At 44.0% G+C, this 16,463-nt stretch overlaps 1 protein-coding gene and 1 pseudogene across 1 annotated transcript; one reads left to right on the top strand and one right to left on the bottom strand.

Moving 5' to 3' along the window:
• Positions 1 to 5,744: 5,744 nt before the first annotated feature.
• LOC117835420 (BTB/POZ and MATH domain-containing protein 2-like) lies at positions 5,745 to 6,824 on the top strand (annotated as a pseudogene).
• Positions 6,825 to 8,262: 1,438 nt separating this feature from the next.
• LOC117837900 (uncharacterized) lies at positions 8,263 to 15,613 on the bottom strand. The gene is made up of 18 exons (XM_034717711.2): positions 15,183 to 15,613; positions 15,018 to 15,083; positions 14,713 to 14,886; positions 13,827 to 13,901; positions 13,621 to 13,747; positions 13,477 to 13,541; positions 13,282 to 13,355; positions 13,044 to 13,153; positions 12,744 to 12,781; positions 12,361 to 12,511; positions 12,099 to 12,269; positions 11,147 to 11,221; positions 10,889 to 10,998; positions 10,259 to 10,331; positions 10,135 to 10,178; positions 8,999 to 9,232; positions 8,758 to 8,892; positions 8,263 to 8,665 (listed from the first exon to the last, which is right to left on the bottom strand). Exons 1-18 carry the CDS (start codon positions 15,495 to 15,497, stop codon positions 8,528 to 8,530), a joined length of 2,175 nt encoding a protein of 724 aa, XP_034573602.2. The 5' UTR covers positions 15,498 to 15,613; the 3' UTR covers positions 8,263 to 8,527.
• Positions 15,614 to 16,463: the final 850 nt, after the last annotated feature.

Genomic DNA, 16,463 nt, shown 5'->3' with positions numbered 1-16,463 from the left:
TAGCAAACAAGCTAGTGAACAACCAGCTGCAGCATCAGGGGCACATGTCGACATAAGCCCCTCTTAGCATTGAAGCAGTGTCGCTTCCATGGAAGTCCCAGCTGGAGGATCTTCTGACATACTTGAGGACAACCAACGCCACCCCATGGACGACATCACTAGGAGAGCCCCTTGTGACCTTGTTACTCTCGTGAAAAGCAAGCTCATCGATGTGGCTTATGGTGTGGCTGAGCAACCGACGTAAGGCCAAACACTTCATGGCGTAGAGATTCCTGCTCGCAGTTACGCCAAAGTTAGGGTGGACCAAGTGGTCGCCTGAAACTGGAAATCTCTGGAGGTGATAGGGAAAAGAATTTAGGAGAAGCCATCCATGGTTGGATTCTATAGCCCAAGCGCTACATAAGGATTACGCAGCCGAATCCTCCGACCTTGGAATCATCTCCTCAAGGCTCTAGGGCAATATCACCTACGCCATCTGCCAAGGCACCATCTCCACTACTAGACAGGGATCCTAGCATGAGTCCACTACCAGACAAGGATCCTAGCATGAGTCCACCTCCCCCTGCTACGAGCATGGCTACACGGCGAAAGACGCCTTCAGTTCCGCCTACTACGACTACGAAGAAGCAGAAAAAGTCGAAGGAGAAGGAACCAGAGCGCAAGTACCCATATGATATGACAGATGACGAACTCCGCGTAGTAGTGGAGGCTGAGGTTAAAGAGGAGAAGCTAAAGAAAGATCCATGGGTTGATAAGGGTAAAATTCAGGCTTTCATCAGAAGCATGGAGGTGGAGTGAAGGAAAAAGTCAGAGAAATCACCGCAAGATGGAGATTCAAACTTGTCGGAGGAAAGGATACTATGACGTAGGCTTTATGTACCCCGATGTTGTAAACGAGTCAACTCTAAGACATAAACCACATCGGACATTGAAGAATATATATAAGTTCCTCGACAAGCAACATTACAAGAAGTACATACTACTACCGTACAACTTCAATTGAGCCTATTTTCCATCTCTTTATTTTTTGAACTAGCAGTTAAAGATAAGACTAACTAGCTTTGGCTGTACATCTTCCATTGGATACTCATTGTTGTCATGCCTGATATGAGCACGGTCTATGTCTTTGACTCTTTGAGGAAGCCAAGAGATGAATACAAAGACCTCATAGACGTTCTGAACAAAACATGGGCTCGATTCCATCGAAATCACGTGGGTGAATTCAAGGAGGAACTTTATTGGAAGCCTGAATTCCTAGTATGTGTTGAATTTTCATATCTCGTGACACTTCCTTGAACAAAACAAATATTTCATAACTTTTCTTGCCATATATGTTGTGTTTGAGATAGGAGCCGATGTCGGTGTTTAAACCCGGCAACCTACCAAGGGAGTACCCGAGGTAGAGTTTTGGTTGGTGGGTGTCGCCGAAATCAGGAGCTCGATAGTGTACTTAGGCACGCGATTTAGACAGGTTCGGGCTGCTAGATCGCGTAATACCCTACATCCTGTGTGTTGTTTGCTTGTATTGGATTGAACTTGTTTTGAGGGGGTCCCTGCCCGCCCTTATATTCCGGGGGAGCAGGGTTACTGGGTAGTTGTTTTTGCAAGAGTACTAGTTGGATACGATTGCAGAGTTCTACTCTAACTTGGAAGAGTAGTTTCCTTGTCTATGACTAGTCTCTTGGTAGTCCATGTAGACTACGCCACCCTGTATCATAGTCTCCATGTCCTTGTATGTCTCAGTGTACTTCTCCGTGTATGGATCCGTACAAGCCTTCTCGTGGGCCCATGGATGTATGCCCGACAAGCCCCTGAGTACTTTGTAGTCAAATGTAATAGCCTCGGGTACTTTTGCAGACGTTGCTCGACTACTTTCTGATGCTCTTTGAGTACTTTGGTCGTGGCCAAGTCTTCGAGTACTTGAGTACTGTCATGCGGCTGGAAGGTACTCCTCATCTGACGTTGTTTCTGAGAAGTCTATCTTCAAACCTTTATATGGAAGTGCGATAAAAATCGCACTCCATATGGAGTAGCCTCCGAGCCTTAGGTTGACTCGAAGAATCAATCTGAGGGTCAATCTGCATTTGTTCCATCTTTGTCTTGGTCTTTGAAGAAAAAGGAATTTTTATCCAACGGGCACGGTATACGCAGCCCCCGAGCCGTTACCCGACTAGTTCCGGGAAGTATAAGGGTCTTTCAATCTGTTACCGTGACCTTTCTGCTTCTGCCAGTTTGAAAAAATCTGTCTTACGTGCATAAGGCTGTAATTGCCGCTAATTAGCGAAACATCGGCCCATTACCCGTGAAATCTCCGCCACGGTTATAAGGGATAGGGGAAAGTTATCCTTGCCCTTTACGCTGCCATTTTGCATCTTTCATTTGATATCTTCTTTCTTTGATGTCCGTTGTTTGGGAGAGGGCTCAACAGACAAATCATGGGATGTGGAAGGTAAAAGCTTGGATTTGGCTATTGAGAGACTCTCATGGCTCAACTCGGATTCCTCTCAGCGGGGTTCGTTATAGTCGGTAGGGAAGAAAGAGTTTTCTAAGAGGCAATCTAGGATTTCCCTTCCTTCCACTGTAGTTTTGTGTGCAAATGCACCACCGGCGGTGATGTCGAGATCTAGGGGAGATTTCATGTCTAAACATGAGCAAAAGATGTACAATGATACATCGTCGGGTATAGACAAGTCTAGGCTAGATGCCAAAAGGCGTAAGAACCTAGCCCATGCTGCACCTAGGACTCCTTCTCTAATTGCTCGAAGTTGAGGATGTCACTCAGAAGAGAGGCTTTGCGTTTTAAAAGGGATAATGAGTAACAAAAGTCAACTCAAAGTTCTTCCCAATCATTCACACTCCCTACATTGCGAGTGTACCATTGCTCCACCCTCTCCGTGAGAGAGAAAGGAAACAACTTCCACCTCAAAGTTTCCTGTGTCATGCCTGGGATAACCAGGCACGAACACAGATCCTCAAACTCTAGCAAATGATCATAGGGATCTTCATTAATTGTTCAAGAGAAGGGTCGATGCCGAACCATGGCTATAAAGCCAGGGCGGAGTTCATAGCTAGATGTAGAAGTTGATGGTGGCTCATAGAACTCGCCCTTTGGGGTAGAGAGGCTTTGATAGGAAGGCTTCTCCATGGGTAGCGGGGGTAAAGGTAAAAGGAAAGAAAATTAAAAAGATATGAGGACGACTAGGTAAAAAGAAAGATGCAGCAACCGTTCCCTGACAATGGCGCCAGAAAGGTTGTTGGGTATTTAACAAATGCAAATAAATCGCAAGTGCACAGATACCATTGTAGCTTTCACCTCAGAGCATTCCAAGGGTATCGAATCCAAGGGAACGTGTGTGCACTAACTTCTGTTCTAGTCGGCCTAAGGACACACCAAGATAAGTGGCGAGGGTAGAGAGGATTCCTAAGATAACACTATAGATAAGTTAGAGGTCGATCTCTCATGTCAGAATACTCTCTTCGGGCACCGGCTTACCCCGAATTAGTCATGCGCCTCCGGCCAATGGCTCTACGCTATATCCGAACATGAAGGATTACGAAGGACCAATAGGGCTGTCACCACCTATGGCCTACCTCTACGGCCCGTGGGATATAAGGCAAACGAAGGATAACCCTTAGCCCAAACATCACATCTACGCTACTGATTACTACTGCAGTCTAACTACGTCTGTGCACCTATAGCAAACTATAGCACTATGTATAAATACAGAGCGGCGAACCCACGAGTAAGAGAACTGATCTCACTTAAATATAAATACTACTAGTGTATACCGTATCAAGGTCTCAAGGCACACATGAGAGCATACAAGCCTATACTATGATAGCAAGGGTATATGACTAGCATATGAGCATATAAGCCAAGCATATAAACATAGCAATGATAATAACCTACTCATGCATATAAGAACCAAGTATAACACTATAGGAAGGAATCACGAATACGAATTTACTTTACTCAAAGGAAGCCAGCATCCGTAGAGGTACAAGCTAGGAGGAGACTGCCGACACCCCGGCACTCCTCCCAAACTACCCCTCACTCTCTCCCTGTTCTAAGCACAAGCTAGGCAAGGCTTTGCCTTTGGAGTGGAGCTCTACTTCTCTCTTGGATGGTGTTGTGCGTCCTCAAATGAGGCCCCCCTCTACTATTTATAGAGTGGAGGTGCCTTGGGAGAGTGGAGATCCTCCAAGCATCTCAAGGGAATCTTCTCCTCTAACTATTCTCCTTGTGCCATCTAGAAGGATCCAAGGCTTTGAGGCGATAACGCCTAGCCAAACGGTCATAACAGCCTTTAGGAAGTCACCAAGGGCTGCTACGTGGAAGCTGAGCATGAGGGGTGCCAGGGCCAGTTTGGCCAAACCATATGGGTTCGGCCGAACCCTAGGCACTGCCTGTCGTGCTGCCTTTCGTCTAGGACGCTGCCTGGTGGGCCCTCGAGTCGGTGCAGGGTGCACGCGCCAAATTAAGGCAGTTTACCCCCTGATGTGGGTCCATGGATCTGTGTGCTCTTTCCTGATTGGCTGGAGTTGTGTTTTTTTGTCTTTTGGGTGTGTTTCCGTCTCCTTTCTAAGGATAAGTTACCTGCATACAAATATTCACCAACATTTGTGGAAATGATTATTAATAAACCCCTACCACTAGGTTAATGTTCATCTTTCCGATATTTATGCAGGAGTTGACGGCCTAGAATTGGTACTTAAGAGCTGTCAACAACCACCTGCTCACGGGATATGTGCATAGTCAAGAGACATGGTTTCGTGTCATCAGGTTCTTTGGTCTTCAGTGGCTGATGCCCCAGCTTGGGATTCCTTTTGCTGAATGGTGGGTCCACGCTAAGAAGAAAGTTGATAAAGTTCAGCGGAAGGGTTTTGATTCGCTGGTCTGGTTTGTCACTTGGTCACTTTGGAAGGAGCGGAATCATAGAGTACACGAACGGGTAGTTCTACAACCTATGGCTCTGGCACCTGTGGTGTTGGAAGAGGTGAGGCTCTAGGATTGGGCTAGATTTGACTGCACCTTAGGCTGCCGCCTCCGGCTTAGGTTGTTGTTTCCTTCCTTTTCCATGTTGTCTTTCTGTTTCTTCGAGTTTCTTACGGTTATGGTGGTGGTGGAGTGCTGTTGTTGTTTTCAAACCTCTCTTCTTAATGAAAAACGTGCTATGCATATCTTAAAAAAAAATTAAAACCTTGATCTGAAGTACCTCACGTGATACGAGATGACCTTATGCAACAAGATTTGGTATTAACGACGTGATCTTAATTAGTACTACCCCATTCCAAATTGTAAGTTCTTTTAGCTTTTGTTTTTGCTATGCATTTAGATATAGTGTATATTCCAAATTGTAAGTTCTTTTAGCTTTTCTAGATATATAGTTTTTGCTATGCATTTAGACATAGTGTATATCTATATGTATAATAAAAATTATGAACCTAGAAATACTAAAACAATTTATAATTTGGGGCGGAGGAAGTAGTATATTACTCGCTCCACAGGGCGTTTCTGTCACAACCTTTTTTTCTCTTCTCAGTAATCTTTCGTAGTTGCCGTACGGGCGCCTTCCTTTTCTGTCTCCTTTACGATCCGAATTCCCACCTGCCTGTGAGTAGATGATCATATGTAAACCACGACGCGAGTTGCTTGCCTTTGAAAGCCTCGCTCGCCACCAGAATCGCTTCCGTTCCGCCAACCAAAAGTCCAAAACCCTCTCGCTCGAATCCGGCCGGCCACCATGTCGACATCCCCATCGTCCTCCTCCGACGACGACCTGGGCGCACCGTCGCGTTCCACCATCGTCGGGAGGACGGAGACCTGGCACCACCTGCTTGACATCAAGGAGTACTCTTACAGCAAGAAGCTCCCCACCGGCAACTACATCTCCTGCCCTTTCACCGCGGGGGGGCACTCCTGGGCCATCCACTACTATCCCAAAGGTCGAAACTCCAGCTACGCCGCCTTCATCTCCGTCTACCTCGGCCTTAACAAGGGCGTCGCCGCCAACGCCGTCGCCGAGCCCGTCAAGGCGCTCGCCAAGTTCAGCCTGCTCGATCAGGCGGGGAAACCGGTGCCGTCGCACACCCACACGACGGGGCAGTTCGATTTCTCCTCAGAAAGCAGAGGTTACTTGAGCTACCACGATTTCATCGACAGGGCATGGCTAGAGGACTCGGAGCACCTGAAGGACGACAGCTTCACGATCAGGTGCGACATCGTTGTTACGACGGAGCTTCGAGTGGAGGAGACGAGAGCCGCGGCTCCGTTCGTCGTGGTGCCGCCGCTGGACCTGCACCGGCATGTCGGCGACCTCCTCGTGTCCAAACACGGCGCCGACGTCACGTTCCAGGTCGCCGGCGAGACGTTCAGTGCTCTCAGATACGTCCTTGCGGCCCGGTCGAAGGTGTTCAAGGCGGAGCTATTCGGCCCGATGAAGGAGGGCGCCAGCATCCGTGTCGATGACATGGAAGCACGAGTGTTCAGGGTTTTGCTCGGTTTCGTGTACACCGACACGTTACCAGATGACCTGGGCATGGATCAGCAAGAGGAGGCTGCGATGGCTCAGCACCTGCTCGTCGCGGCGGACAGGTATAACCTGGAGAGGTTGAAGCTGATCTGCGAAGAGAAGCTGTGCAAGCTCATCAATAGGGACTCTGCAGCAACCGTCCTGGCGTTAGCTGAGTAGCACCATTGCCGGGGGCTTAAGGAGGCATGCATTCAGTTCCTCGGCTTCCCACTGAACCTGAGCGGTGTGAAGGCAACTGAAGGCTTCGACCATTTAGCTAGAAGCTGCCCCTCTATTCTGGAAGAGATCTAATGTCCGGTTTTTCTGCTTGTTTTCTTGCTGATGAGGGTACAAGAGATAAGAGGCCATGAGAGTTCTCAGTGGGATCAGATGTTTCCATTGACTGCCACAGCGCCACGTTCTAGTACTAGTAGCAATTCTATGTACGATCTGTATTGGTGCAATCAACACGTACTCTTCTATTGTGTTCTTTGTTTGGTCATCATTGTATTGTATCCACTGTGGTTATTATTTCTGTTACAACCATGAGTGAACAATTGTGATAATGTGATGAACCAATTTACCGTCCTTGCCAACGCAACCGGAAGTGCCCCCTGTTTATTTGAAAATACCATTCGTGTAGGCACGCAATGATGCTGTTTAGGTACCAAATTTGGTGGCACCCCTAATACTTCCTCCGTTCCAAAATGTATAAATCATTTTAGTTTTGTCATAAGTCAAATTAATTTAGGTTTTGTTTGGCACGGCTCCACTCCTAAACTCCAGCAACTCCATCAAAAAATTCAGCCAAACACCCCAACTCTAAAACTCCATGGAGTTGCCAACTCCATGGAGCTGTAGTGCAAATGGGGGTGGAGTTTTGGAGCACCTCTTTTGCTGCTCCAGAAACCTCTTTTGAACCTCCTCGTGGAGTTGGTGGATAATTCCCTACCAATACCACTGGTTATGGAAAAAAATGTTTCGTTCTATTCTACCTGTTCCCTGTCCCGCGCCTCCCTCCGTTCTCACGACAGCAGGGCGCCGTTCGGGTCTTGGCCACTGTCGGTCGCCCCCGCCACCGTAGCCCGCCGCTGGCCGCAGCATCCCCCGCCACCGGCACAAGCCCCGCCCGTCGCCGCCCTGCCCCACTTGCCGAGCTCCGCCCGTTGCCGCCCCAGCCCCGCTGCCCGTCATCGTCGAGCCTCGCTGGCCGCCCAAGCCCCGCCGCCGGTCGCCCCCGTCACCACCCAAGCCGCCCCATCGCCCAGCCCCGTCCCGCCGCCTGTCGCCGCCCGCCACCCAAGCCCCATCCCCGTCGCTGCCCGTCGCCACCCCCATCGCCGCCCGTCGCCGCCCAGCGCCACCCCCGTCGCCGCCCACCCCGCCGCTGCCCACCCCGCTGCCCGCCGCCCAGCCCCGCTGCCGTCTTGCCCCGACTGCAAAAACTATCCAGGGGAAGAAGATAGGATAGAGAGGATGACAAGTGGGGCCTTAATTGGGGGTAACAATGACAATCCACACTGAAATCGATGGTTTTTGGAGCTGAGAGCACCCATCTAGCCAAACACCCCATTTTAGTTCTGGAGTTTTGAAGCGGAGCTGGCTCCATGTGGAGTTCTGAAGTGGAGCAACTCCACCCGGAGTTGGAGCCATGCCAAACAGGACCTTAATCTTAACAAAGTTTATAGAAAAATACACCAGTGTCTACAAGACTACAACATTGAGAACACCATTGTTGGTGCATTTGTGAAGAATTTTAGATGTTATGATATATTTTTCTATGAACTTGGTCAAAGTTAGATAAGTTTGACTTTGGGAAAAACTAAAACAACGGAGCGGAAGGAGTATCTCCCAAGTAATTTGTAAAAAGGCTCTCTGATTTTATGGTGACTGTACTTACATGCATCTTCTGGTTCTCAGTGCAACCAAGTAGCGCCAGAAAACAAGTACCGTGCACATCTCACATGCAAGTTAGGTTGGAACCTCTTACTTAGTTGTTAACAGCGACGCATCCGTCAAGCAAGGAGCTCAGTCACTCTTTGTATTAGCACTTCCTTTGTTCCTCCAACCTTTGATTTCTTTGCACCGAGGAAGCTCTTTAGATCAGCGACTGTCAGCAAACGCAGCTCACCTCTCCTATGATGATCGATCACCTGAATGTATTCAAAATCAAGCTATTAAAAAAGCAGAAGATTAACTATCTTTAGGTAAAGCATGAGGAAAATGCGAAATAAATGGCTGTCACCTTTGCTATCAACTCATCACTGGCGACATCTGGCTTTGATTTTGTCCTTTTTGAATTTAAGATATCCTTGTCAACTGCCTTCGCCCTAGACTTTGTAACCTTTTTCTTAAGGTCATCGTTCTGATTATCTCTCACCTGAGGAATTCAATCTAAAGTTTTTAGTTCATTGATTGATCAATCATAAGATATATTATATAGTTAAAGAAGATTATTTTTTACAGTAGGAATTTTGATTAATCACCTTTGTAGCAAATTCATTTTTGACAATTTCTGGCATTGTTTTCTGTTTAGTCACAGCAGTCAACACATTCTTGTCAAGATCTTGCTTTGCCTTTCTCTTTGCTTCTGCAGTAACCTCATCCTTGGCAACAACAGAATTCAATTTTGTGTTTACCACCTTTGCGGTAAGCACATCTTTCTCAATGTCTGGTATTGCTTTTGTCACTTCTTGGATACTTGGTGTGTAGTCTTTACTGTGCAAAAAGGTAACATGGAATTTAGCCCTACAGAACAAGCAACCATGCTGGACTCTAATTCATGCTAGTCAAGAGGCAACACATCTATAATGCAAGCTATTAGATTACAAAACACATTTGAATAAGTAAAAAATTGTTTTCTGAAAATTTAATTACAAAATTAGCTTCGAAGCAATTGTGAAGAGTGGACTCAAGACATGAAAGGAGGAACAACCTACAGCATATAAGGAGCCAAAGAAGTACAGAATTCCCTTTTCATGTCATCTGTATGCAAGACTAAAACAAGTGCAAGCTGCCACTCTGACTCTTGTACAGAAGGTGAGGCAGTTGGTGGAGGCAAGAAGCAACCTTGTTAGTATGAATTCAACATTATTGAAGCACACATTATTCACAGAACCACCATTATTTGAACGAAAAAGCTGGCAAAATTAGATCGACCCACATGGCCACATGCCCGCATCACAAATGTGAACGATATGGGGATCAATTGCCTTCCTTTTCTCATATTAGTTGCAACAGATGAGCTCTTCCTACCTCTTCCTTTCACAATTTCCAGCTAGTTTCCACAATTTACAAAAGCCTTAATATTTAAAATTTATTCAATATTCCAACTGGATGATCATGCGTAACACAAAAAATGGACTGGAAAGGATCAAACCAAGCAACGGAATCATTGGCCTGCATCACTTCCCCTTATTGAGTACATTGAGTTGCATGGTTTTGTCTAAATTACAAGATACCAATGAGCCTAAGATGTTACCCTCTACTAAAATGGTTTCAAGAGATGTAAAGTGTTTTTTAACATTTTGTTGATCAAGGTTTCATTTTTTATTTGCAATTTATATTATTTGTTACTACTAAACAGCATTTCTGATAACATAGAAAAGATAAAAGGACTTATCTTCCTTCTTGAGTCCAACTTTGTTTCTAAATAATCCTGTTGGTCTGCATGGCAAATAAAGAATATTAGATACTTTGTCCTACAATGATACGTGAAGACAGAACAGTTTCGTGATTAATTATACCTTTGGTAATTCCACCTCCTCGACTTCTGTCCTTCAGTAACTCTGCATGATTTCTTCCAAGATTTTCAGAAACCTGTAATGATGATTAACACATGCTGCTCAAAATTCATGCTTTCTAAGTATGCACGTTGGGACCATTACAAACTCTATGTAAGATTACTTTGACATAAAACTAGTGGAGTGAATTTATAGCTGAAATCAATTTCAAAATGTTTCTTATTTATTTAAAAAATACAGTCTAGCACTACTGCATACACATTATGAGGGGAGATAAGGGAATCATTCAGATGGACAGGAAGTTTGATGTACAAACTGGAGAAACTACAGGAATTGACTGCCTTCCAAAATGCAGGCAAACCCTGCTCTGAAAGACGAAAAAAGAACAATAATATAAATAGCAACTAACAACCTCAACAAAAAAATAGACACTTTTTAAACCCTAACGCCGCTGCTACCACATGAACAGATCCTGTTACAGTTATATGCCGTTGTTGAGGCCCGCATATGGTAATACTTCATTTGGCAAATAATATTTGGTCATGTGAGTTTTTCCTCTGTATTAGATATGTATCGTAATATGGCTTGGTCTACAAGGATATCTAATACTCTGGCTAAGAGCTAAGTCCATACCTGAATGACTGGCATGTGAAGAATTGCACTTGACGAACTAACAAGATTAGCATGATTTGCTACAGCATCAAGATGACTTGATTTGTTTGAATTATCCGCATCAGGATGTTCTAATGCAACAATGGTTAGATGTAATGTAAGGAGAAATGCCTTTTATTAATGGAACAAAAAATTATTAAGAAAATGAATCAACAATATGATCAAATCTAGTAGATGTGCATGCATTTATAATTGTACAATAAACTGATAAATACTTGCCTGATGAATATCTCAATTTCCTTTTTTCTGCTGATTTACTTCTGCTGAATGATGGCTTCAACAAAGGAACATGTGCTGCATAAGATTTTAGTTAGAAGGAAGAGATGTCCTAAGTCTCGAACACAAATATTACTGCATAACTATATTCTGATTTAGTAGGAGTTAGTTTGTATCTCCCTCTTCAGATCATTGAGAGATTGGAGAAAAGATGGGATAACTTTTAGTAGGAAAACTGATCTTCAAAGAGCTTATTATATTAGCATGGCCTGCTGCACGGGCGGATCCAGGAATTGGTTAGGACTAGGGATGATCCCAGCTTAATTGAAGGTCATGTGTTTTTCTCTCTTGATATTTGTCTAATTTTTGCTAGATGTCCATTGGTTTTTGGGCCTTAGACCAGGGCAGCAGCCCAGGCAGCCTGGGTCGTAGGTCCATTACTGGCCTGCTGGATATTTGGCTGCAGAGAAATACAAAGCTCTGACAAGCTGCCTCCTAACAAGCATCTTTGGAAAATAATGTTGGATTCAGATATGATGCTCCTAGAAAAATGGTTTCTATGGAGTTTTTAGCACATGCGGAAAGCTGGCAACATTTGAATCACATTGGTTGAAGAGTAGTCTTGTTGTATTACATCAGGTTTGGCAGTTAACACCTCAAGTCCTGTGGGCCTTGTTTATGCTTGAAAGTTTGACCTTGTAGGACCTGTTGTACAGATATCCTAGTCGCATATGAATATATTCAATAGGGTCCTCTCCTACTTTTACCCCAAAAAAATGTAGTCACACAAATTATGAATGAAATGAAGGAACAAAGATAGACAAACCAACCCTTCTTAAATAGGACTTGCACACCAAACTGTTGCCAATGAGAAACATCATCAATTAACTTGACCTAATTTATTTCTATATCTTGATGGTAAGAAAAATTGAAGGTGACAAAAATCTGATCTTACATTTATATGAACTGTTTGGAGCAACCAGTTGTGATTGAAAACCATCATTGATAGGATTCACGCAACTGAGAGTGTAATTGTCACCCAAAGGATGAGCTGTCTTGTGAACTTCGGTATTCAACAATTTTGCCCTCAATGAACAAAGGACAGCAGGTTTTGGGGTGCGAAAGTCTTGCAGAAGAAAAAATATATATGCATTTAGCTGGTGATAGAACAAAAAATTCAGTCATGCAAACATGTAAGTTATTCTGGAAAAATGTACCTAGAATAAATGATTGACCTTTGGACATAATATTTGAATGACCTGAATCAAGATCCTCGATATTATCATTTTTTGAACTGTGTAATGTCAGGTTACTTGCAGCCTTATCCCAAGTAGGCAGAGTTGAAGAGCAGTTCAGTAGAACCTGTTCCTGTAAATAGCATAGTTCAACGAGAGCATTAACTTTGCTATGGTCCCTATGCATAACAAAATATAAAGAAATAAAGGCTATCATAGTTAAGCAAGAGCATTAACTTTTAAGACAAATGAAGAAAGGATAGCCATTCATAGCAGCTAAGACGTGCCCACTGAATAGTTTGACAAGGAAAAAGAACTCAAATCTGACAAAATGAGTTACAAAAGACCAATTGCTTTTACTGTACCTTAATTATTAGTTTATTATGGCCAAAGAAAATCCAAGCTGAAATAAAGAGAAAGGTTAGTTAGGATTCAAGAAGCTACAATTCCAGTGTGTACAAACATTATTTCCCAGAATCATTAAAACGTAAAGATACTCAAGGTTGTCTATAAATAATAATGACAGCAAAAGTAGGAAAATATTGAATCTTTAGCATGTGAATGTCTGTGTCATTGTGCACAGATCTAAACAACCAGAATCACGAAGACAGATGAAAGTTCACACAGACTATTTTTCACAAATGGAAGCAACAGCACGCCCTTACCTTTCAATAATTCTACAAAGGATTGCAAGGCAGACATTGCCTTTGATACTCTTACAGATTTTAAGGCCGGTTGAAGCCCTGGACCTTGGAGAACTAATGAAGAAGGCCACCTACTTATAAACGAAAGAAAGCAAATCAAAAGCATGTATAGATAAATGTGAGAAGTGGAAATGTTCAATATGCTAATATCTTCAGGGCAACATAATATATACAAATAGGATATTAAGGAAGTGATAACCATTTTGTTTCCAATGAAGCTCCATAAGTAAGTTTGACTGCTACATGGTAATCATAGTTTGTATCTAACCCATGCTGCAGAACACAAATTATGAAAAAAAATGAAATCACAAGTCGTCCAGAGAATCTGCTCTTAAAAATAAGCATGAAATTAAATAAGAACAATGATCATATGGCAAGGAACATCATGTATCACCTTAAATAAACAAAGCTCCATAAACTTGTCCAAGCAGCATTCTGAGGGGAGCATCTTTCTATATCCTACGAAAGATGAAAACAAATCTTTACAAAAACAAACTATAGTTTTAACAAGTAAAGTAATATGAAAAATATAAATTACCAATCACATGGCCTTCCTGAAGTGCGGGGAGAGTTGTACAAGCTGTTCGAATGTTAAAGATATCCAAAACCACTTCATTGTTGTGCTGAAATGTTTCCATCATATTGGAGCTAGCAACATCAGAGATCTAGCAGCAAGACATAGATTTCGTTAACTGGAACTATTTTCTTCTCTGTAGCGGAAAGAAGAAGAAAACTGAAGGGTACCTTATGAGTAGTGTAGCGAAATGCGTCAGGTGAGACAACAAATTCAAAATCATCATTTGTCCCTAGTCGGACTTCCTGTAGCAATTTGACCACAAATATAATAACAAAAGCTATGTAACAACCAGCATCATAATATCAAGAGCTTATACTTTATACTAGAAAATAACAGAAGGTAGAAGTAGTCTATCCAGAGCATTTCACAAATGAATCGCGACATACAAGTGGCATCCAATTTTTCCAGATTCATATTTCTAAAACTGTTTGTTCCATTATTTTGAAACCTCTGTAGCTGAACCACAAATGACTTTATATCTACTGACCTTAAAGGCATGTTCTTGCTTCATAAATGGAGATTATAGCATTCACATGTCAATGCTTAACTGGAATTGGATGGCAACTATTGGTTCATGATGATCATGACACTGAACCAGAATGTACATATAGTTATGAAGAGAAGAATTATTGAGTTTTGAGGATTACTCAAATAGCCAAAGACCAAAAAATAAGCTAATTTTGAAGTTTAGAGACTGTTGATGTTGCTGAACCTACGGTTCATTTTTTACTACATGGTCACACGCACTGCATAATTAACCATTTCTAACCCATTTGTCGAATGCCAAACACCTGGGCTTGTGCACAAACTGAACTGTGATTATTCACGTGTCGCACGCGGTTCAGTGGTATGGTCACACCGTCACGTGCGCTGTATTGCTAACCATCTCTAACCCATTTTGCTTCACCTTGAGCCTCGACTGACCATCCTAAAATCCCGATTTGAATGTTCATTTCCAAATACAGAGCAGCAACATCATGACATTTATTTGCACAAAAAGGAACGTGCAACAATGTCCACAGGCCTCCAAATAAAGGGTGAAAAGTATTGTACCACTTTCACCGCGCAGAGATCAGTCCTCTCCTGATTCTGATCAAACTTCGAGTCCACGTAAATACTCTCTCCCAGACACCTCCATCCATGTTCAAGCATCATGGAGCGCAGATCACACCCGACGGCTTTTGCGATCAGCTCACCTGAGCATTCCAGCGCCTCCTCCTCGCCCACCTACAATGCCAAACAGCATGCATACATATGGACAGGTAAAGCGTTACAAGCGGAGCGCAAAACAGTTTCCATGTAGTGCTGCGGGAAAACGTCGAGCAGATAAACGGCGTGGGAGGAGAGGCCGCGCTCACCGAGGCCCCAGGGAACGCGGCCGCGATCTCGGAGACCGCCTCGGCCGCCTCGCGGGACTGGCATCCCTGCAACGATCGGGAGCACGCAGGGTTAAAAACCCGTCGTCACGAACGGACGAGTCGTGCATGCGGTGCGGAGAGCCGGATAGGTGGGGGGTGCGAGACCTGGAAGACGAGGAGGGCGTCGGCGGGGGGCTGGGGGAGGCACGCGACGCGGTGGCGGCGGGAGAGCCTGCAGCAGAGGATTTCGAGGTCGAGGGCGGGGATCGGGGCGGGGGCTGAGAGCGAGAGCTGGCGGAGGCGGAATGGCGGCAGCGCTGGGGAGGAGGAAGAGTCGGAGTCGGCGGCGGCGGCGCGGATCAGGACCTTGTTGCGGAACATGGCCGTGTGCAGAGTGCAGTTGCTCCGCTTCGTCCCGGGTGCTTCGGGGCTAGCACCGTGCGATGCGCCGATGAATAAAAAGAACGGTAATGGTAACATCCAGAATCATTAAAAAAATTTGGACATCCAGAATCATTGAAAAAATTTGGACAGCTGGACATGTATCGATGTTGTAACTATTGTTTCTGCATGTTACATAATAAATATTGATAAAACATAATGTTCATATTGTGGTGGGAATTTTTTATCTCAGAGTCGAACGATGTAGTCATTTTTCGCATATTTTTCAACGTTGCAACTATAGATTTTTAATGCTACAGTTTGTTTTCATATTGCAACGGAGCGTCCGATAGAAAAATTCACATCGAACGTCCGGACGCTAGCAGTGCCGTAAAAAGAAGGGAGTAAATTAGCACATAAATGTAGTGCTGAATTAGCCATGAAATGGTACATGAGTTGAATATACATCACAAAAATATGATTTAGCGAACCTGAGGCTACTTCTAGAAAATTTTATTCTTATTAATTGGCATGTCATGTAGGATTTTCAATAAAAAATAGAATGAGAATGTTGCGGTTTCTATGCCACATAGAGTTTGGGAAGGAAAAAAAAAAGAGGATGTTGTGGTTCCTAAAATGGTCACAAAGCAGATGGGCTCGAGTTTAAGCCGTTGCATTGGCTCAATTTCGGTCCCGTTTTGATGATGCTAGATTCTGAGCTAGCTTTCAAACAGGACAGATTTTAGTAGAGATTTCATAAGCATTCTCAAAAATCCCAAAAGCTGGAGTGGGCTCATTAAGAGCATTAAAGAAATGTATGCACCAAACATCCGTAGAATCAGCTACTAAATCCAGAATCCAAACAGAAGCATCAAGATTGTATCCAGAATCCTGCTTTTGAGAATTCATCCAAAATCTAGCTATTTAAAATCAATTATATGATCCAAATGGGACTTTTTGTGCGTCTCTCATTCCACTAGTGTCCACGCCCGTCTGGCTCCTACTTCTTTGAGCTTTAGGCGTATAGTGGACGTGCACGTGCGTAGCTCCTACTTCTTCGAGATT

The sequence above is a fragment of the Setaria viridis genome, chromosome 9 (assembly GCF_005286985.2).
Source record: "Setaria viridis chromosome 9, Setaria_viridis_v4.0, whole genome shotgun sequence".
NCBI lineage: Eukaryota > Viridiplantae > Streptophyta > Magnoliopsida > Poales > Poaceae > Setaria > Setaria viridis.
The sequence above is the reverse complement of the archived record's forward strand: the minus strand, read 5'-3'. Positions and strand labels throughout refer to the sequence as shown.

Bases quoted from the DNA above. Each gene is read 5' to 3' on its own strand.
- LOC117837900 (XM_034717711.2), bottom strand. From the start codon at position 15,497: ATGTTACCATTACCGTTCTTTTTATTCATCGGCGCATCGCACGGTGCT. The intron at 10,332-10,888 runs GTATGGACTTAG...TCATCATTACAG, and splicing joins TTCACATGCCAGTCATTCAG to GTTTCTGAAAATCTTGGAAG. The intron at 8,893-8,998 runs GTGATTAATCAA...TGAATTCCTCAG, and splicing joins AAAATGAATTTGCTACAAAG to GTGAGAGATAATCAGAACGA.